Source organism: Bos grunniens, chromosome X (assembly GCF_055505025.1).
Source record: "Bos grunniens cultivar Pamir isolate PY7600 chromosome X, Bosgru_T2T1.0, whole genome shotgun sequence".
NCBI classification, from domain to species: Eukaryota; Metazoa; Chordata; class Mammalia; order Artiodactyla; family Bovidae; genus Bos; species Bos grunniens.
In genome coordinates this window covers 23,165,307-23,186,380 of record NC_141194.1, presented here as the reverse complement: position 1 = coordinate 23,186,380, position 21,074 = coordinate 23,165,307, and the positions used below count along the sequence as shown (strand labels likewise).

The following is a 21,074-nucleotide window of genomic DNA, read 5'->3' as shown; positions in this document are numbered from 1 at the left end:
ATCGTGAGGTGTTTATTTTTGCGTTAGCCCTATTATGGGTTGTTTTTTTATTGTTGTTTTGATCTGAAATTCCCTGAAGACATATGATGTAGATCATCTTTTCATATACTCTTTACCATCTGTTTATATTATTCAGTGAGAGGTCTATTCAGCACTTTTAGGCATTTTTACATTGACTTCCTTGTTTTCTTATTGTTGAGTTGTAAGTATTCTTTGTATGTTTTTGCTACATATTTAATTTCTGATATGTGTCCTACAATTCTTTCTTCCCAGTTTGTGACTTAGCTTTTCATTCTCTGAATACAATCCTTGTGTGATTTTTTTTCTATTAATTTCTTTTTCTGGTTTTGAAATTAAAATGTAATGCTGGCCTCATGGAAGGAATGAAGAAGTGTTCCCTTTGCTTCTATTCTCTGAAATAGATTGTAGAGAACTGTTATCATCTCTTCTTTAAATTTTTGTTATATTTCATCAGTGGAATCATCTGGGCTTGTTGCTGTCTTTATTGGAAGCTTATTACTTATAGATTGAATTTCTTTAATAGAGGCAGACCTATTCAAACTATGTATTTTTCCTTTCAAAATTTTGGTTAGTTATATCCTCAAGCAATTTCTTAATTTAACTTTTATATTTGAAGGTACAAAGTTGTTTATGATATTCATTTATTATCCTTTTAATGTCCATCATATCAATCATCATGACTCTTCTTTCATTTCTACTATTCATAATTTAATTTGTGTTTTCTCTTTTTTTTTCTTGATTAGGGTGCTGAGACTTACATCGTTTTTTTTTTTTTTTCTTTAGAGTTAAAGCTTCTGGTTTTGTTGTTTTTCTCTAGTCTTCTCTTTTCCACTGTGATTAATTTCTGCTTTATTTCTTTTTCCTCTTTTTCCTTTCACAAGTTTACTAAGATGGAATGGTAAATTATTAATTTTAGGTTTTTGTAATATAGGCATTCAATGCTGTATATAGCTCTTTACAGATTTTGCTATATCCCACAACTTCTGATAAACTGTAATTTTGTTTTCAGTTAGTTGAAAATATTTCAAGACTTATTATTAGATTTTCTCTTTGGCCCACATGTTATTTAGAAGTATATTTTTTAATCTCCAAATACTCTCAGTGTTACTGCTATCATTTTGTTGTCAGTTTCTAGTTTATTTTAATCCCAGTGTGAGAGCACTCTTTATATCATTTCTATTCTTTTAAGTTTGATAATGTGAGTTTTATGGCATAGAATGTGATCTGTCTTGCTGTATGTTCCATGTGAATTTGAAAACAATGTGTTTTCTGCTGTTGTTAAGTATTCTATAAATGTCATTTAGATCTAGTTAATTGTTGGTGTTTTTCAGTTCAACTACACCTTACTGATTTTCTGCCTACTGAGTCTGACAATTCCTAAAAGACATATATTGACATCTCTAGGTGTAAGAGTATTTCTGCATCATCAATATTTGCCTTGTGTATTTTAACACAGTTTTTTTTTGGTCCAAACACATTAAGGGTTGTTATGATTTCTTTGAGAATTGACCACTTAATCATTACATAATGCCTATCTTTACTCCTGACTTTCTTGTTCTAAATACTGCTTTGTTTGAAGTAAATTTAGGTAGTCCACCTTTTTTTCCCACTCATATTAGCATGGTATAGTTTTCTCCATCACATTATTTTTAATCTATTTTGTCTTCAAATTTACAGTGGATTTCTTTTTTTTTTATACACAGCATAAGGTTAGGTATATTTTTGTTGCTTCAATTCTTTTCATCAATATATTCCTTTTAATTGGTCTAAATTAATTAATAGTCTAAATAGACTATTAGCATGAAAAGTGATTATGCATAGTATTGGATTAACAGCTTCAATTCTTTTCATCAATATATTCCTTTTAATTGGTCTAAATTAATTAATAGTCTAAATAGACTATTAGCATGAAAAGTGATTATGCATAGTATTGGATTAACAGTATTTGTAACTGTTTTCTATTTATTGAACTTATATTTTGTTCCTTTTAAGATATTCTTTTTCTGCATTCTCTAGTTTTGAATCAAGATTTAACTGTATTTTGTTTTCTGTTCTCTTTAGCATATCAGTTATACTTCTTAACATTTTTAATGGTTTCTGTAGAGTTTGCATCATACAATTGCAACTTATTCAAATCCTCTTAGAGTAACACAATCCTGCTTGAAGGTTGGTCTGTGTATCTCATAGCAGATATTCCTAGTTCTTCCTCTTCTGTCCTTTGTATCATTTCTACCATTTATTCCTTTTATTCAGAATATATAATCACTGGATATATTGTAGTTATATTATTATTTTGGAAAAACAGCTATGTTTTTGCTCAACTGAACATAATAAAAAGCTTTATGAGATCTTCATTTATTTTTTCTCTAACTCTGTTACATTCCTTGTGTAGGCAAAGTTTGTGACCTGTATCATTTTCCTTTTCCCAGAAGAATTTGTTTTGGCAATTCTTGCAGAGTAGATCTACTGGTGACAACTTTCCATCCGGTTTTGTTTGTCCATTTAAGGATCTGTTTCTCATTACCATTGAAGGATTTGTTTTTCCCCTGGTTACAGAATTCTAGGTTGGTTTTAATGTTTCTTTTTTTTTCTCTCTCTCTCTCTTTCAATGATTTAAAAAGTTAACTCTAGTCTTTTCATGATAGCATGGTTTCTGAAGAAATGGTCCTGGTGGTTTAGTAGCTAGTCATGTCTGACTCTTGTGACCCATGACTGTAGCCTGACAGGCTCCTCTGTCCATGGGATATTCCAAGCAAGAATACTGGAGTGGTTTGCCATTTCCTTCTCCAGGGGATCTTCCTTACCCAGGGATTAAACCCAGGTCTCCTGCATGGCAGGCAGTTTCTTTAGCAACTGTGCTACCAGGGAAGCCCTTTCTGAAGAAAAACTTTAGGTAATTGTGACTCTTTTTCTTCTCTAGTTTTTTTTTTTTTTTTCCCTCTACTCCAAGAATTCTCTTTTTCATGGTTTTCTGCAGTTTGGGTATGATATGCTTAGGTGTAGATTTTATTTTGTTTTTTTTCTGTTTGTCCTGTTTCGTGTTCTCTGAGTTTTCTAAATCTGTGGTTTACTGGCTCTCACTAATTTGGGGAAATTCTCAGTCATTATTAATTTATATATTCTGCTTCTTTCTCTATTGCTTCTTATATTATTCCCATTCTGCATTGTTTTTTAGTTGCTAAGTCTTTCCTGAGGCTTTTGTGATGCCATGCACTGTGGCCCACCAGGCTTCTCTAGTTGTATACATTCCTTGTTCCTTGTAATTCTTCCACAATCCTTGATTACTGTTCTTTAAAATTATTAAATGGTTGACACTTTTGTGACCGCAGGCAGGCACTATAGCCCACCAGGTTCTTCTCTCCATGGGATTTCCCAGCCAAGAATACAGGAGTGAGTTACCACTACATTTTCTAAGGTATCTTCCCCACCCAGGGATCAAACCTGTGTCTCCTGCATTGGCAGGTGTATTTTTTTACTGCTGAGCAACCAAGGATGGTATAAGCTATGTGAATTATGGCTATTCTAAAATCCTAATCTGATATTGAAAAAGGTATCCTATATCTGAGTGTGATTAATTTCTTTCATTGTTTCATCAGACTAGACATTCCTGCTTTTTAACATAGTTTACAATTTTTGGTTGAAGGCTGAACATAAGTTATTGGATAATATGAACTGATTTAAGTGGGCTTTTAGCATGAGGGTTTATGTTTATCTCAATAACAGGTATGTTGTGTTTGTGTGTTTGTATGGGTGTGTGTGTTCACACTATGTTTACTGTTTGCCGTTACTGGAAGTGCCTGACATTTCAATTTCTCTGTTGCTTTTTTTCAGTCGCTAACTCGTGTCTGACTCTTAGCGATCCCATGGACTACAGCATGCCAGACTTCTCTGCCCTTCACTCTCTCTTAAAGTATGCTCAGACTCACATCCATTCAGTTGGTGAAGCCATGCAACCATCCCATCCTCTGTCGCCCTGTTCTCCTGCACTCAATCTTTCACAGCATCAGGTGGACAGATTATTGGGGCTCAGCTTCAGCATGAGTCCTTCCATTGAATATTCAGGGTGATTTCCTTTAACATTGACTGGTTTGACCTTCTTGCTGTCCAAGGAATTTTCAAGAGTCTTCTCCTGTACTAGAGTTTGAAAGCATTAATTCTTCGGCATTCAGTCTTCCTTATGGCCCAGCTCTTACATTTGTACATGACTACTTGGAAAAGTCATAGGTTAGACTATAGGTACCTTTTTTGACAAATTGACATTTCTGTTTTAAATATGCTGTCTAAGTTTCACATAGCTTTCCTTTGAAGGAGCCAGCATCTTTTAGTTACATGCCTGAAGTCAGTATCCACAAAGATACTGGGGCCCAAGAAAATAAAGCCTGCCACTGTTTCCACTTTTCCGCATCTATTTTGCATGAGATGATAAGAACAGATGCCGTGATCTTAGTTTTTTGGGTGTTGACTGTGAAGCAGGCATTTTCACTCTCTTCTTTCAAACTCATCAAAATGCTCTTTAGTTCCTCTTTGATTTCTTCCTTTAGAGAGGTATCATCTACATATCTGAGGTTGTTCATATTTCTTACAACAATGTTAATTCCAGCTTGTGATTTATTAGGCCAACATTTTCCATTATATAATCTGCATGGACGTTGAATAAGCAGGGCGACAATATACAGCCTTGATATCCACCTTTCCCACTTTTGAACCAGACCACTATTCCATGTGCTGTTCTGATACTTCTTAAACTTCATACATGTTAATTTGGCAACAGGCATGGTGGTCTAGTATTCCTATCTCTTTTAGAATTTTCCACAGCTTGTTGTGATCCCCACAGTCAAAGGCTTTCAGTTCAGTCACTCAATTGTGTCCAACTCTTTGTGACCCCTTGGACTGCAGCACGCCAGGCTTCCGTGTCCTTTACCAACTCCTGGATCTTGCTCAGACTCATGTCCATCAAGTCAGTGATGCCATCCAACCATCTCATCTTGTCATCCCCTTCTCCTCCTGCCTTCAATCTTTCCCAGCATCAGGGTCTTTTCCAATGAGTCAGCTCTTCGCATCAGGTGGCCAAAGTATTGGAGTTTTAGCTTCAGCATCAGTCCTTCCAATGAATATTCAGGACTGATTTCCTAAAGGATGGACTGGTTTTATGTCCTTGCAGTTCAAGGGACTCTCAAGAGTCTTCTCCAGCATCACAGTTCAAAAGCATCAATTCTTTGGTGCTCACCTTTCTTTATAGTCCAACTTACACATCCATACATGACTACTGGGAAAACCATAGCTTTGACTAGACGGATCATTGAAGGCAAAGTAATGTCTCTGCATTTTAATATGCTGTCTAGCTTGGTCATAGCTTTTCTTCCAAGGAGCAAGTGTCTTTTGACTTCAAGGCTGCAGTCACCATGTCTAGTGATTTTGGAACCCAAAAATATAAAGTCTCTTACTGTTTCCATTGTTTCCCCATCTATTTGCCATGAAATGATGGGACCAGATGCCATGATCTTAGTTTTCTGAATGTTGAGTTTCAAGAAAATATTTTCATTCTCGTCTTTCACTTTCATCAACAGGCTCTTTAGTTCTTCTTCATTTTCTGCCATAAGGGTGGTATCATCTGCGTATTTGAGGTTATTGCTATTTCTCCCGGCAGTCTTGATTCCAGCTTGTACTTCATCAAGCCCAGCATTTCACATGATGTACTCTGCATATAAGTTAAATAAGCAGGGTGGCAGTATACAGCCTTGACATACTGCTTTCCCGATTTGGAACAAGTTTGTTGTTCCATGTCCAGTTCTAACTGTTGCTTCTTTACCTGCATACTGATTTCTCAGGAGGCATGCAAGGTTGTCTGGTATTCCCATCTCTTTAAGAATTTTCCACAGTTTGTTGTGATCCACACAGTCAAAGACTTTGGTGTGGTCAATAAAGCAGAAGTAGATGTTTTTCTAGAACTCTCTTGCTTTTTCGATGATCCAGTAGATGTTGGGAATTTGATGTCCGGTTCCTCTGCCTTTTCTAAATCCAGCTTGAACATCTGAAAGTTCACAGTTCTTGTATTGTTGAAGCCTGGCTTGGAGATTTTTGAGGATCACTTTGCTAGCATGTGAGATGATCTTCCTTCAGCTCCAGGCCAAACACCAGCTCCACGCGCTCAGAGGCTCTCCTGAGGATCTCGGGCAAGGGCTGCCTGTACTTCCTGCTCACGACCTTCAGCAGGGCATTCTGAGTGATGGTCTCCTTCTTGGTGTACTTGTCCAGCAGGACCTCCACCAGCATGCTAGCCTTCCTGGCCAGACGATCTTTGTGAGTACTCTGTGTGGCAGGGGCTGCCTGGGAGCCACCTGCACTTTCCTCCTCTGGGTCCTGGGCTCCTTCATCAGATCCTGCGCAGGAAGATCCTGCATCAGGAGAACTAGCAGCCATGGCTCCCTGAAGCTCCTGGTGATCACCAGCAGCAGGGGAGCTTGGGGGAGAACCCTGAGGGACAGACGAGGGGGAGGATGGGCACTCCTCTCCTGGGGCTGCAGCAGCACTGGCCTGGGCCTCCTGAGTGTCCTCCTGGACCTGGTGGCATTTCCCGTTGTCATGGTACTTCTTGTTGTGCGTCCGAGGCATAATGACACAGATCAGAAACAGCAGGCGAGAATGCTGGCAGGAAAGCAGGTAAGGAGGGCACCTGGAGGAGTAACAAGGAGATATTCTGAACACCTTCAGTGAGGAGAGTCCTCCCTGGCTTGAACCAAGGGCACTTCTGCAGGGTCCTTGAGACCACGGCTCTGGAACCTACAGGGCTCCTGTTTTCCTGGTGAGCCTGTCCCCTGAGACCACTGAACAAGAAGTGAGAGTGAGCCCTGGATCCCAGCCAGACACCCCTGCCTGGGTGTTAGAGGGGGGCCAGTCAGTGCTGGCAGGGGAGGCAGTTTCTCTGAGTTCACCTTCAGATTCAGGATGAAAATTGGGGCAAGACCCCCATATCCAACCCCTCCCCGCCCACCCTGTTCCCTCTCCTGCTCTGAAGTTGACACTGACACCTTCCCTGTCACCCAGGAGGAGGAGAGGAGGGAGCGCTCAGCCGCCGATGGAAGGGTCACGCGACCTGCTGTTCTGCTGCCTGTAGGCTGCCCCTTCAAAACTAAGCTCTAACTTCCCCTCTCAGACTGCAGCCCCCCTTCCCTGTGTTTGGCTGAAAGTGCTGGCCACAGGGGAGGGTCCTGAGTCGGTCGTGTGATGCAGAGGATGGTCATTACCCTGACTCCTCCCGAGCCCTGACATCCCCCCTCTGCTGACCGGCTGCCAGCCCTTCGGAACGAGGTACCCTCTTACCCCAGTGTCCCCTGTCGGCGATCACAGTCAGGAAGCCCCTCAGCCTTTAGAACTGCCCAGAAGCTGACCAGTTGCTCTCCGGCCAAGTAACGCTGGGTAAGGGGTTAGGCATGGCCACCAATCTGGGGTGTGGAGACACTCAGTACCCCCGTGGGTCCCTCCTTCACTCCACAGAATCCTGGACTTCCCTGTACTGAATAGAGGCAGGGTCCAGCAACCCCGCACCCAGATCTAGCACCCCTGGACCCAGGTTATGTCCCGAGAACCCACGTGCGTAGCCGATGGACATTGCACCTAAGAACCAGGTCCGAGCCTCCAGGCGTAGAGCAGGTATGGGGTTTCCAGGGGGCTGGGAAGTCCCCTCTTTACGGATGGAAAAGGTGTTGGGAGTGCCAGGGCATATCTTTGTAACTATCCAGTGCACTTGTAACTCATGTCACCTCTGACTTGGACCCCTGATGAACCCTCGGACTCCTCCCTCTGGTCACAGCTACAGAGCTCTCAAAAATAGCAGCACTCTCAAAGATGGCATGGCACCCAGCCTGGATAGGGGGCCATCACTTCCTATCATGCACATCTGGGCTCCAGGAGGATAGCAGGGGCGGGGCCTGGGTGGGCGGGGTTCTGGGGGAGTTTCTGTCAAGAGGGGGGATGAGGTCCCTTCTTCAACTCATAGTGGGTCCTGGGATGTCCCTGCTGATCTCAGTCAACTGGCCTCACTCCTTACCTCTCACTTCTCTCAGTAAACCAAGCAGGAAGAATTTGGGAGCCCGAGCCTGAAAGCCTTCCTGGAGCTGCTGAGACAGACAGTGAGGGCACTCTGGGGCACCTTGTGTGCTGAGTGATCCTCTCTGTCCTCTATCCCTGTCTTCCTCCGACCGTAATGCTGCATTATGTCCCGTCTGCTGACCTGAGGGCAAGACCTCACCTGGAAGATGTCAAATCCACAGACGCCTGGTGAGAAGTGCACCGGCATCTCATCTGGACACTTCTGCCTAAGGCTTCCTGGAACTGGCTGCTGCAGGTAAGATAAGCAAGAGGGAAGGATGGGTGAATGCCTTCTGTGGTGTGGAACCCTTCACATCTCACTCAGGATCTTCATATTGACTGCAGGCAGAGCCTAGAAACCTTTCCCTTTCTGGTATAAAACCACCCCTGTCCCCAGCCATGCCCCACACAATCCCAGCAGAGAAAGTGAAGGGGCTCCTTAGCCTGACGGTTCTCACTGTGGGCTCTTAGTCAACTGTAGGGGCATTGCTTGAAAGTTCTAAGATGAATTTCTGTCCTTTTGTACAATTACTGTGATACAGGCTTTTCTCTTTTAGTCCATGTGTGACAGTCTCTTAAGCTCATCATTTACAAGGGCCAGTTGTCATCCACTAACAAAGTTTCTGCTGGTTATTGCATGACCTCTGGGCCATACTGCCATGTCCATCCCAAACTTTGGTGCCCTATGATCTTGGCATGGGGCTCTGAGATGCTGCCTCAGGTTCCTTCAGTGAACCAGTAGAGGTTCATGGTCCCACGGCCCAGTGGAAGAATCAACCACTCTAGTTTCAAGCCTTTTCCAGCTGATCCTGTTGTCTGTTTCCTTTGGGGCCTGCACACCTGTGTCAGCCTCAGAGTACTCCCCCACCTGGGCACTCACAGGGTCAAGTTCAATGGAGGCATTGTTCCTCAGGGAATATTTGGTTTTGTGTTCTTGCTTTTGTTAGTAGTTGTCTTTATTCCTTGTGTAAGTTTTCCATGGTTTGTTCTGGGTACAGGAAACAACCGCCCAGGTGTGACTGTGGTCTCAGCTACTCTGGATGTGGTACTAAATCTGTAAAGGATTTAAGGAAAATCGACAGTCTTACAATATGTCCTCATGAATACACATAACATATTATTCTATTTGAGACTTCTTTTTCCATAGGCGCTCAGGAAATTCTTCTTGTTGCCTTCGTGTAGACTGCATACATTTTTCTAACGTTTCTTTGTAACTACATTTTTCATATCTTTGCTTTTGTTTATCGTGTGTTTTCTATTACATGGTTTGAGTATTGTCGATTCTTCCAGACCAGTCTCTTGATTTTGCTGTGTTGATCATTTCATGCCAGATTTCTTAAGTTAGTTATATGTGTCAATATTTTCTGTGCCTGTTTCCTAAGAATTTTAATTCGAGGATCAAATGCTTACTATGATATTTTGTTTTTCATTATTGCTGACTTTTATTCATTTTGCACTGATGCATGTAACTCTGTACTGGTTCTGTGTTCTTATCCATAATTTTTTCTAGTTTTTAAATTAGTAGACTTTTAAAAAGTTGTTTTAATCGACAGATACTTGCTTTATAATGTTGTGTTCTTTTTGCTATACAACAGGATGAATCAGCTCTACGTATACATATTCCTCCTGCCTGATGAGACTTCCTCCCACCCCCTCATCTCACCCCTCTAGGCTGTCACACAGCACCAGGCTAAGCTCCCTGTACTATATAGCAATTTTCCCCCAGCTGTCTTTTGTACACATGGGACTCGATATTTGTCAATGCCACGCTCTCAATTCGTCCTACACACGCCTTCCCTTGCTGTGTCCACAGGTCCATTCTCCACATCTGTGTCACTATTCCTGCCCTTCAAATAGGTTCGTGAGTACCATTCCTACTTTCCATGTGTATTCGTTAATGTACATTAGTTTTCTGTTTCTAACTTACTTCGCTCTGTAAACAGATTCTAGGTGCATCCACCTCACTAAAATTGACTTTAATTAGTTCCTTTTTATGGCTAGTATTCCACTGTATGTGGCTACCTCAACTTCGTTATCCAGTCATCTGTCAGTTGAAGTCTGCTTTGCTTCCACGTCCTGTCTATTGTAACCAGTGCTGCAATGAACATTGGATACAGGTATCTTTTCAGTTATGCTTTTCTCAGTGTATATGCCCAGTATTTCTATTGCTGGGTCATATGGTAGTTTTAATCCTAGTTTTAAAGGAATCTCCCCAGTGTTCTCCATAGTGGCTATATCAATTTCCATTCCCACCTTTTCTCTAAACTCTCCCCAGCATTTACTGCTTGTACAATTTTTGATGATGGCCATTCTGACTTGTATGAGGCGTCACATTGTAATTTTGATGTGCATTTCTTTCATGATGAGCGATGTAGCTCCTCTTTTCATGTGTTTATGAGTTTGTTGCCCCTCTGTATTTCTTTTTTAAAAGAACAGATTTAGGATTGGAGAAAATTCAGAAGATAGAATAGAGAGGTCCCATACAGCCACTCTCTTCCTTCACTCGGTATCTTCTATTATTAACATCTTTTGGTACAATGGATACAAGTTCGTTTTTTACAGTGGATCAACTAATGGCAGTACATTATTATTAACTATTGTCCATTGTTTACAATACATTTTACTTTTTGTGTATTACAGTTCTTTAGTGTTTTTACAGATGCATGATAGTATCAACTCAGCCAACATGGTGTCGTGCAGAGGAGTGTGAATGCCCTATGGATCTCCCATGCTCCACCTGTCCATCACTCAAAACCTCACTTGGAACCCCTGACAACTACTGAACGTTTTACTCTTTCTAAAGATTTGCATTTTCCAGACTGTAACACTGATGGACTCATACAGTACGTAGGCTTTTTATACTGGCTCCTTCTGCTAATCAATATACATTGAATTTTCTCTATAACTTGTTATGGTTTGAAATGTTTGCTTCCAGGACTAAATAGCATTCCATGTAGCTTACCATAGTTTGTTTATCCACTCGTCTACTGAAGGTCATCTGTGGTGATTTCAGTTTTTGGCAGCTATGACTTATTCTGCTATTAAAATTTGATTGAAGGTTTTTGGATGGGCTGGGCTCTTTTGAGTAAATACCTTAACGTTCATTTGCTAGATAATATGATAAGACTGGAGCTTCCCTGGTGGCTCAGATGGTAAAGCTATATTTAGCTTAAAAGAATTTGCCAGTTTCCAAAGTATCAGTATCACTGCATTCCTTTTAGAAATGAATTCATTTTCAGGTAGTTTGCCTGTTTCCTCTTCATTTATTTGGACTTCTGTGTTTCTGGTTTGTTCCTTTATTTGTGTAGTATTTCTCTGCCTTTTTCATCATGATTATTATTATTTTAATTATCGTGTTTGAGGTCTCCTTTTCCCAGACTTCAAGGTTGAATTCTTTCTTCCTTTTTGTTTCTGCCCTCTAAGGTTGGTCCAGTAGTTTGTGTAAGCTTCTTATAGGGTGAGATTCGTGCTGAGTTTTTGTTTGCTTTCTCCTCTGATGGGCAAGGCTGAGTAAGGTGGTATTTCTGTCTGCTGATAATCGGGTTTGTATTTTTGTTTTCTTTGTGCTTTAGATGAGGCGTCCTGCAGAGGGTGCTATCAGTGGTTTGGTGATGCTGGGTCTTGTATTCCTGTGGTTTCCTTTTGTGTCAGTTCTCACTATTTGATATCCTAGGGTTAGTTCTCTGGTAGTCTAGGATCTTGGAGCCAGCGGACCTGCTCTAAAGGCTCAGGGCTTGACCTTGAATTTTGCGTGGGTCTATACATTCTTTTCTGCTGGTCATGTACTCCTGTCCACTCTCAGCTGGTATTCTGCATGCACTTCTGTGTCTGAAGGTGTATTCCTGATGCATCCATGGAGAGAGATGTATTCCACGTCCAGCAACTCCTCTTGCCATCTTGTTCCTCCTGGACAAGATTCGTGAGAGTCCCTTGGACTGCAAGGAGATCTAACCAGTCAATTCTAAAGCATATCACTCCTTAATATTCATTGGAAGGACTGATGCTGAAGCTGAAGCTCCAGTATTTTGGCGACCTAATGTGAAGAACTGACTCATTGGAAAAGAGCCCGATGCTGGGAAAGATTGAAGGCAGGAAGAGAAGGGGACGACAGAGGATGAAAAGATTGGTTGGCATCACCTACTCAATGGACATAAGTTTGAGAAAGCTCTGGGAATAGATGATGCACGGGGAAGCCTGGCGTGCTGCAGTCCATGGGGGTTGCAAAGAGTCAGACATGACCGAGAGACTGAACAGAACAGATGAGTCATCAAAATATTCTTGTCATTCTTATATTTTTTGGATGAGTTGAAGCCTTCCCTTGCTGATTCCCTTACAGTGGCAAAGAAAGTGTGAGAAAATGTGTTCTCTGCTTGGTTTATCAAGTGTGAGCCAGGCACACATTTCCCTGGGCAAATTATACAAGCTTTAACCAAAACCTTGCAGGCGTCTTGAGATTATCATTGTCCCTATGAGCCACAAACTTGAGGGAGGATTGACAGAAACAATACAAAAACTGGACTCTGGCAATATAAGAATTAGGAACATGGGGCTTAATGAATTACAAATATAATGATAATTTTCCTGATTTTTTTGAAAGATTACTGTCTTTTAAAAATCTTTCATTTTCTAGATATAAGGAAATTTTTTAACACAGCAATTTGATAAATGGTACCTTTGTCATTAGAATTGAAACATTAATTTTTCTATCCCTACAATATCACTCCAGAAATTAGAAACTCGCAGTGTTCTTATTTTCTTAGGAAAATAGGTATTTTTCAAAAATTCAGTGAGAATCTGTTCTTGTAGCAGGACACAAATGGAAACAGTGATTACACTACCGAGACTTGGACTGGAATGTCATATTTGACAGACACAGGAAGACTTGGATATGACCAGATAACTTGAGGAAACTAAGGTTAACCATCAGATCAGATCAGTCGCTCAGTCGTGTCCGACTCTTTGCGACCCCATGAATCGCAGCACGCCAGGCCTCCCTGTCCATCACCAACTCCCAGAGTTCACTCAGACTCTCACCCATCGAGTCAGTGATGCCATCCAGCCATCTCATCCTCTGTTGTCCCCTTCTGCTCTTACCCCCAATCTCTCCCAGCATCAGGGTATTTTCCAATGAGTCAACTCTTCGCATGAGGTGGCCAAAGTACTGGAGTTTCAGCTTTAGCATCATTCCTTCCAAAGAAATCCCAGGGCTGATCTCCTTCAGAATGGACTGGTTGGATCTCCATGCAGTCCAAGGGACTCTCAAGAGTCTTCTCCAACACCACATTTCAAAAGCATCAATTCTTCGGTGCTCAGCTTTCCCCACAGTCCAACTCTCACATCCATACATGACCACAGGAAAAACCATAGCTCTGACTAGATAAACCTTTGTTGGCAAAGTAATATCTCTGCTTTTGAATGTGCTATCTAGGTTAGTCATAACTTTCCTTCCAAGGAGTAGCGTCTTTTAATTTCATGGCTACAGTCACCATCTGTATTGATTTTGGAGCCCAGAAAAATAAAGTCTGCCACTGTTTCCACTATTTCCCCATCTATTTCCCATGAAGTGATGGGACCGGATGCCATGATCTTCGTTTTCTGAATGTTGAGCTTTAAGCCAACTTTTTCACTCTCCACTTTCACTTTCATCAAGAGGCTTTTTAGTTCTTCACTTTCTGCCATAAGGGTGGTGTCATCTGCATATCTGAGGTTATTGATATTTCTCTTGGCAATCTTGATTCCAGCTTGTGTTTCTTCCAGTCCAGCGTTTCTCATGATGTACTCTGCGTATAAGTTAAATAAACAGGGTGACAAAATACAGCCTTCACGTACTCCTTTTCCTATTTGCAACCAGTCTGTTGTTCCATGTCTAGTTCTAACTGTTGCTTCCTGACCTGCACAGAAATTTCTCAAGAGGCAGATCAGGTTGTCTGGTATTCCCATCTCTTTCAGAATTTTCCACAGTTGCTTGTGATCCACACAGTCAAAGGCTTTGGCATAGTGAATAAAGCAGAAGTAGATGTTTTTCTGGAACTCTCTTGCTTTTTCCATGATCCAGCAGATATTGGCTATTTGATCTCTGGTTCTTCTGCCTTTTCTAAAACCAGCTTAAACATCAGGAAGTTCACGGTTCACATATTGCTGAAGCCTTACTTGGAGAATTTTGAGCATTACTTTACTAGCGTGTGACATGAGTGCAATTGTGTGGTAGTTTGAGCATTCTTAGGCATTGCCTTTCTTTGGGATTGGAATGAAAACTGACCTTTTTCTGTCCTGTGGCCACTGCTGAGTTTTCCAAATTTACTGGCATATTGAGTGCAGCACTTTCAAAGCATCATATTTCAGGATTTGGAATAGCTCAACTGGAATTTCATCACCTCCACTAGCTTTGTTCATAGTGATGCTTTCTAAGGCCCACTTGACTTCACATTCCACGATGTCTGGCTCTAGATCAGTGATCACACCATCGTGATTATCTGTGTCGTGAAGATCTTTTTTGTACAGTTCTTCTGTGTATTCTTGCCGTTTCTTCTTAATATCTTCTGCTTCTGTTAGGTCCATCCCATTTATGTCCTTTATCGAGCCCATCTTTGCATGAAATGTTCCTTTGGTATCTCTGATTTTCTTGAAGAGATCCCTAGTCTTTCCCATTCTGTTGTTTTTCTCTATTTCTTTGCATTGATCACTGAAGAAGGCTTTCTTATCTCTTCTTGCTATTCTTTGGAACTCTGCATTCACATATTTATATCTTTCCTTTTCTCCTTTGCTTTTCGCGTCTCTTCTTTTCACAGCTATTTGTAAGGCCTCCCCAGACAGCCATTTTGCTTGTTGCATTTAATCAGGTTCGTGACATTGTACAGGAGACAGGGATCAAGACATCCCCATGGAAAAGAAATGCAAAAAATGGTTAACCATAAGGAGCCATAAAAACCCATAGGAAAAACAGCCTGGGACCTTGCTGATAGAATTTCCATCAGCCTTACCAGGTGAGTAAGGAAGATCACTTCTGGCAGGCACAGGAACTTTAGGATGTTTTGGGGACTTCAGGAAGAGAGGAATTCATCCAGATCTCTAGGTTTGACAACAAGTCTTTGCTGTGGCTTCCTAGACTCAAGAGGCTATTAAAATTTCCTTCTGGAGACTCCTTATCAACCGGTGCAACAAAGCAGATTTAGAAGCGCCTATTGGCAAATTGTTATTCTTACTGTACTTAGATAAATAATCAGGCCGAGTTTATTGAATTGAGACTTCCTTTGCAAACAAATTAGGTCTTAGTTTTCCTGTCTTCGGTAGAAATGAGGGACATGATGGAAAAAATTGGTTCAATAGAAAGTGTACTACACATGTGTGGGTATTAGGTTCTAGTAGTATTACATTCCCTTGAAGTTTTATTAATTACTTGCAAACTGGCTTGGATCCTCAATTTTTCTAGTGTCCACCCGTATCTAGCTGCAACTTTCTTACGAATATTCCCAATTTCTCCCATCCTTTTGATGTGTCTGTGGGGAGACAGTGAGTTCCGAGTGATACACCTCTGCCATCTTGATCCGCTAGTTTCCCATTCTTTTGACTTGAATCACTGAGAACTAACATTGCCATTTTCCTGAAGTCCTGCAGCGTGAATCTACATGACTTGATGCAAGATCAGAGCGATTGTCACAACAGCTCATGTTCAAATAGACTTCATGCCTGTTGCTGTACGAGCCACTCAGAAAGTTAACCTGATCACCCAGAGATATTGCTAACTGTGATAGAGACATTTCAAACTGCAATAGTTGCTTCGATCCTGACACCTAGAAAACTTCTTGAATGACTAACCCCTGGGCTCAGAAACTGGTTTATAAGCAGCTCCAATCATTAACGTCTGTTTTTCTTTTGTTTCCATAGAAATGCCTCTTATTAGTAACTACCTGATACTCCCTGCATCATAGACCTAGCTTTGGGAGCCCACCTGCATCACCACCTATTGAAATGAGATATCACTCTTTTTTTAATTTATTTAATTGGAGGCTAATTACTTTACAATATTGTATTGGTTTTGCCATAAATGAACTGACCTGTTCTCAGAATGATGCAACTGCTGCCATGAAATGGAGGACTCCACTAATCCATTCTCTCTCTCCACAGTGACCAGATCAGCTTTTACCATGTGAGACTTGCAGGCAAGTTTCAGAGGAGGGACCTGTCAAGGCTTAGTGCACTCTGCCCCCAAATATACCACAGTGGCATATTGATTATTTTGAATTCAAGTTACTTAAGAAACAGCCAACAGAGGAGGGACATGCCGCCACCCCCCGATTTCTGCCTCCCTGAGAGCAGGAAATACATCTCATATGAAGGATGTACTGCCTGCATCTGGAGGCAGAGGGAAACCCTTCTAACCAGAAATAGGCAGTTCAAGCAGAGAAGCCTGTATACACAAACCTTGTTAAGTCTTTCATTTACTACCCTGGGTACAGATTCTGTTTAGATTCCTTACTAGTTGAGTACCTAAAGCCTAAGTTGATTTGTCCTGTTGATTCCTCACAAATTGTTTTGTTGTCTAAAAAATAAAAAAGCTGCCTGCTTTGCCCACTTCTTAGGTCCCATTTCTATGACACCTCTGTGCACATGAATTGCAATTTGTCTCTTTTTCTCCTGTTATCCTGTCTTGTGTCAAGTTTACTAGTAGTCTAACCACAAGAATTCAAAAGGGGTAAAGGGAGGAATATCCTCCTTCCCTACACACCTCAAGGGAGTTCACACATACATCTCAGAAACTCCCTGCAGACGATGTGTGTAGCATACCAATCTGTGCACTGGAATCTCCTGCATTGAGATAAGAGCAGAGACACCATAGATTTCTATCTGTTAGGGGCCGAAATGTGTCCCCTCCACAAATGCATATTGAAGGCATAACTCAGAGTACTTCAGAATGCAACTGTAGTTACAAATAAGGTCTTTAAAACGATGGTTGTGTTAAAATGAAGTCATTCAGTTCAGTACAGTTCAGTCTCTCAGTTGTGTCCAACTCTTTGTGACCCCATGAATCGCAGCACGCTAGGCCTCCCTGTCCAGCACCAACTCCCGCAGTTCACTCAGACTCACGTCCATCAAGTCAGGGATGCCATCCAGCCATCTCATCCTCTATCGTCCCTTTTTCCTCCTGCCCCCAATCCCTCCCAGCATCAGAGTCTTTTCCAATGAGTCAACACTTTGCATGAGGTGGCCAAAATACTGGAGTTTCAGCTTTAGCATCATTCATTCCAAAGAAATCCCAGTGCTGATCTCTTAGGGTGGGCCATAACCCAGTGTGACTATAAGAAGAAATGGAGACAAAAAAGGAGGCACCAGGGATATATGCCCTCAAAAGGAATGCCAAGTGAAGAGGGTAGCCACCTGGCAGCCAAGGGGAGTGGCCTCAGGGTAAACCAGCCCTCATCTTGGACTTGCAGCCTCTAGAACTCTGAGAAAATAAATTTCCGTTGTTTCAGCCACCGATTTTGTGGGGTTTTGTTGTGGAAAGCCTAACAAATCAGTACGTTAGCCCAGGTAGAGATTTCCTCCTGGATAGTCTTTTTTTACTTGCCTGTCATTCCTAAAAGCTATCTCAAGATCTTGTTTATGTGATTGCAGCTCCTTGTTTCTAAAGTTGTTTGGGCATAGGCTAGGTCTTGATCTTAGCCTCACGAGAACTAGCATAGAGCCTTTCAAAGAGCAGAGGCTGAAAAAATGAAGACAGTAAGAGGTCTAACTTGTTAAGGTTTAATACCTCCTGCATTTTTCACGAAGCATATCGAGGTATAAATTAATTTTATAAAACAGAAGACAGAAAAGATGGAGAACAATCAAGATTGATCATGTTTTGAAATTTTTTGCATTTTATTTTTTCATTCCATTGTCCCAGCAATATTATTGTGGGATTGCTTCCCATTTCGGCAAAGGTCCCTATTTTGATGTCAAATTTTCTTATCTGGATGATTTTTTAAAAGTCTTGGTCTTCAGTAGGGGTAGGAGAAGCAGCTGGACCTGGCCATGGAACATGCCTGGAAGTGAGAGTGGTGCCAGGCCTGGCTGGAACTGTGGCTCGAGCTCTCTCTTCCTCATCTCGCAAAGCTTCTTCATATTGTGATGAGAAGGCACTGGGGACCGTATCATTGACTTTTGCCAAAAATTCCAAGACTTTCATTTTGCTGGTTTCCACATGGGCTCGTGGGCCCCACAGGAACTCATAACATGGAGGATCGCTGTTGGCAACTTGGCGGTACTCCAGGTACTTCATCGTCACAAAGTCTTTGGTGATGAGCTTCCTGGGCTCTCCGTAGATGAAGTGTTTTCTCCCAGCATATACTCGCATCATATTCAAGAACTTCCAGATGTCTTCCTCAGCAGCACAGTTGCCCTTCACAAAGATCACACCCAGAACTGTCATCAAGAGACCAGTCTTAGGTAAGCCCCTACCATCCCACACTCTCCCATTGTTGGGCAGGTTCAGTTTGCTGACAAGGTCATAGGAGTGGATGGTTGAATCAACTTCCTTCAAGTCAACTGCAAAGACAGCCTCGATGTGTTCAGAGGCTCTCTTGAGAATCTCGGCAAATCGGTTATGGTATTTTGGGTGGATAATCATCAGCATGTCTTCCTTCATGATGGGCTGCTTCATTTTGTATTTATGCAGAAGGAACTCTTCCAACAAACTTGTCATGCTGTTCAGAGTATCACTGTAGGTGTTCTCAGTAGAAGATGAGACATCGGAGGAACGTGAATCTTCCTCATCTTGACTGGTATCTTCTTCCTCAGATGTTGTGTCAGAAGTAGTTGAAAAAGTGCTGGTAGTAGATGGGGCTTCCGAAGACCCCTGGGAAGTGCTATTTGACCCAGTAGCTGAGGAGCTCTGTGAATTATCTTCTAAAAGAGAAGAGGTAGAGGGAAGCTCTTCCATTCCTGCAGCGGGCTGAACTCCCCTGTGACTCTGGGGCTCATATTGGGCCTGGTGGCGTTTCTCACGGATGCAGAGCTTATGATTCTGACGCCGAGGCATGATGCCTGAGCTGGGGGACAATGATTAGAAGTGTGAGTAGGAGGGCAGGTGATAAGGGCCCACAGGAAGACGAAGGTTGAGTGTGCAGCTGCAGCAGGGAAATACCACCTTGGTTATCAGGAAGGCTACATTTGTGGTGTTCTTGAGGGCACTGTTCTGAAAACCCCCAGGCTTCCTATTCTCCTAATCAGCTGTCCTTTGGGAAACATATTGATGAAAATTAGAGTGATCTTTAGGCTTCATCCTGCTACCCCTGCCTCAGGCACACTAGGGTGACAGAAGGGGCTGGTAGTCTCCTACACAGAGGCATCTGTTATTTCACATTCAAGACCACCACCCAACTAGTGGCCAGTCATAAGACCCATTCCCTCTGCTGTCCTGTTGTTGTCATCACAGTTTTCCCTATGATTTCTGAGAAGTGAAGAGGTCCTCAGCTTATCACCCCAGTTAGTAGATATCACCCAGTACTGAGTGCTCAGTGGGAAGTTTTCTGTCCTGGCCTCTGGAGTCCTCAACATGAATTAAGAGTGCTTCCTTTGGTTCCCCATAGATCCTGGTGTCCCCACCCCTTTCTTGGAATAGTATTTGCACCTTCATACTAAGGGGTTCACCTCCTACACACCTGATGTAAATAAATGTTGGTGGAACTTCAGCTTGATAGCTCTGCCCTGGTATTTCAAGGGCTACAAGGAACAGGGCTGCTTTCATTATCACTTCTTTTCATTGGTAGATGATCCCTCAGTCCTTGCTTTGACCTCTGTTTTGGCCTGAAATTCTACCCTACCTTCCAATTAGGTCCACCCCTTCTACTACTATACTTTCTTACAGTAGGGCAAGCATCTCTGTGAGACCCCTAAGAGAAAGTAAGATTCTCCTCATTTGTCCATACCTGTCCTTGGTCTTCTGAGGTGCAGAGGATGAGATGAATCATATGGTTATGGGCTGGGTGGTTCCCTAAGTCTTCAGGGTACTCAGTTGGTTTTTGGAAAACCTGGAAATAATCCCACTTCTGGCCCTAGGCTATACCCCTTGGACCATGTCCCAACCCCTCTTGTGACATCATAGAAGGAAATGTGCATGTCATGTCAACAATGAGCAGGTATCCTAGGGATGCCAGGAAGGGCAGGGTTCTGTGTGGTTTCCTCAGAGTTCTGAGGTCAGGGGGTTGTGTAAGTCCAAAGCTGGACTCCTGGCAGCATTTGGGGCTCCTTTCTCTGTTTACATAAGGGAGCTCTACTCAGACTAAGGTCCTCAATCCCTGTGGTGTCAGAGAGGGAAAGTCTGGGAATGCCACACTAGACTACTCCTACCTGTGCCTTCAGGGATGACATCAGGATTCAGGCTTCTTGGGGCCCTCTGTGTTCAGTGTAGGGGTATGCCCTCACTCAGGTGCCTCACCTTGACTCCTGGGGGACTCTGGATTTCCTCTTTCTTTCAACCTAAGGTGACCCATGTAGACCAAAGACCATGTCCTTGCAAGCCCTGAAAAGAAGTGAGGGAATGTGCAGCCTGGCAGCCCTGTCTTGGCCTTCTGAGAGCCGACACAGGCCAGTCTCTCTGTGACTTCAGTTCCTCATTGTCTTTACCTTGACTCCTGTCTCTTCTGTGAAAGCCTTCTTGAGAAAGCCACGTCTTTGAAAAGTCTTAGTCTGCCTGCAACAAATCTCACAGAGAATGGGCTGAGTCCCAGGAGTGGTAGGGAAGCTGCAGTCCGGAAGGGAGCCCCAGCATAGGTGGTGTGCCATCAGAGAAAACACGCTGATCTCTTCCTTCTCTTCACTGACCAGACACAGCCTCTTGTAGAACCTTCACTCTTAACAGATTTACTCTCTGAAAGGAAGGGGCTGAATTAAATGATTTTCTGCATCCCTGATCTACTGCCGTTTACTGACATTTCCTTTGTAGATAAATTGTCACTGAATGCTGTCTCCTTCCTTATTCGTACTTC

At 42.4% G+C, this 21,074-nt stretch overlaps 2 protein-coding genes across 2 annotated transcripts; both read right to left on the bottom strand.

Moving 5' to 3' along the window:
• Positions 1–6,114: 6,114 nt before the first annotated feature.
• Positions 6,115–8,317, bottom strand: LOC147339972 (melanoma-associated antigen B1-like). The gene is made up of 3 exons (XM_086388864.1): positions 8,270–8,317; positions 7,342–7,433; positions 6,115–6,694 (listed from the first exon to the last, which is right to left on the bottom strand). Exons 1-3 carry the CDS (start codon positions 8,315–8,317, stop codon positions 6,115–6,117), a joined length of 720 nt encoding a protein of 239 aa, XP_086244990.1.
• A 9,626-nt stretch (positions 8,318–17,943) lies between these two features.
• LOC147339971 (melanoma-associated antigen B5-like) lies at positions 17,944–19,133 on the bottom strand. The gene has a single exon (XM_086386855.1). The coding sequence runs from the start codon at positions 19,124–19,126 to the stop codon at positions 18,071–18,073; it is 1,056 nt and encodes a 351-aa protein (XP_086242981.1). The 5' UTR covers positions 19,127–19,133; the 3' UTR covers positions 17,944–18,070.
• Between the last annotated feature and the right edge of the window lie 1,941 nt (positions 19,134–21,074).

Bases quoted from the DNA above. Each gene is read 5' to 3' on its own strand.
- LOC147339972 (XM_086388864.1), bottom strand. From the start codon at position 8,317: ATGCCGGTGCACTTCTCACCAGGCGTCTGTGGATTTGACATCTTCCAG. The intron at 7,434-8,269 runs GTGAGGTCTTGC...CCCCTTACCCAG, and splicing joins GTGGATTTGACATCTTCCAG to CGTTACTTGGCCGGAGAGCA. The intron at 6,695-7,341 runs GTAAGAGGGTAC...TTACTCCTCCAG, and splicing joins CGCCGACAGGGGACACTGGG to GTGCCCTCCTTACCTGCTTT.
- LOC147339971 (XM_086386855.1), bottom strand. From the start codon at position 19,126: ATGCCTCGGCGTCAGAATCATAAGCTCTGCATCCGTGAGAAACGCCAC.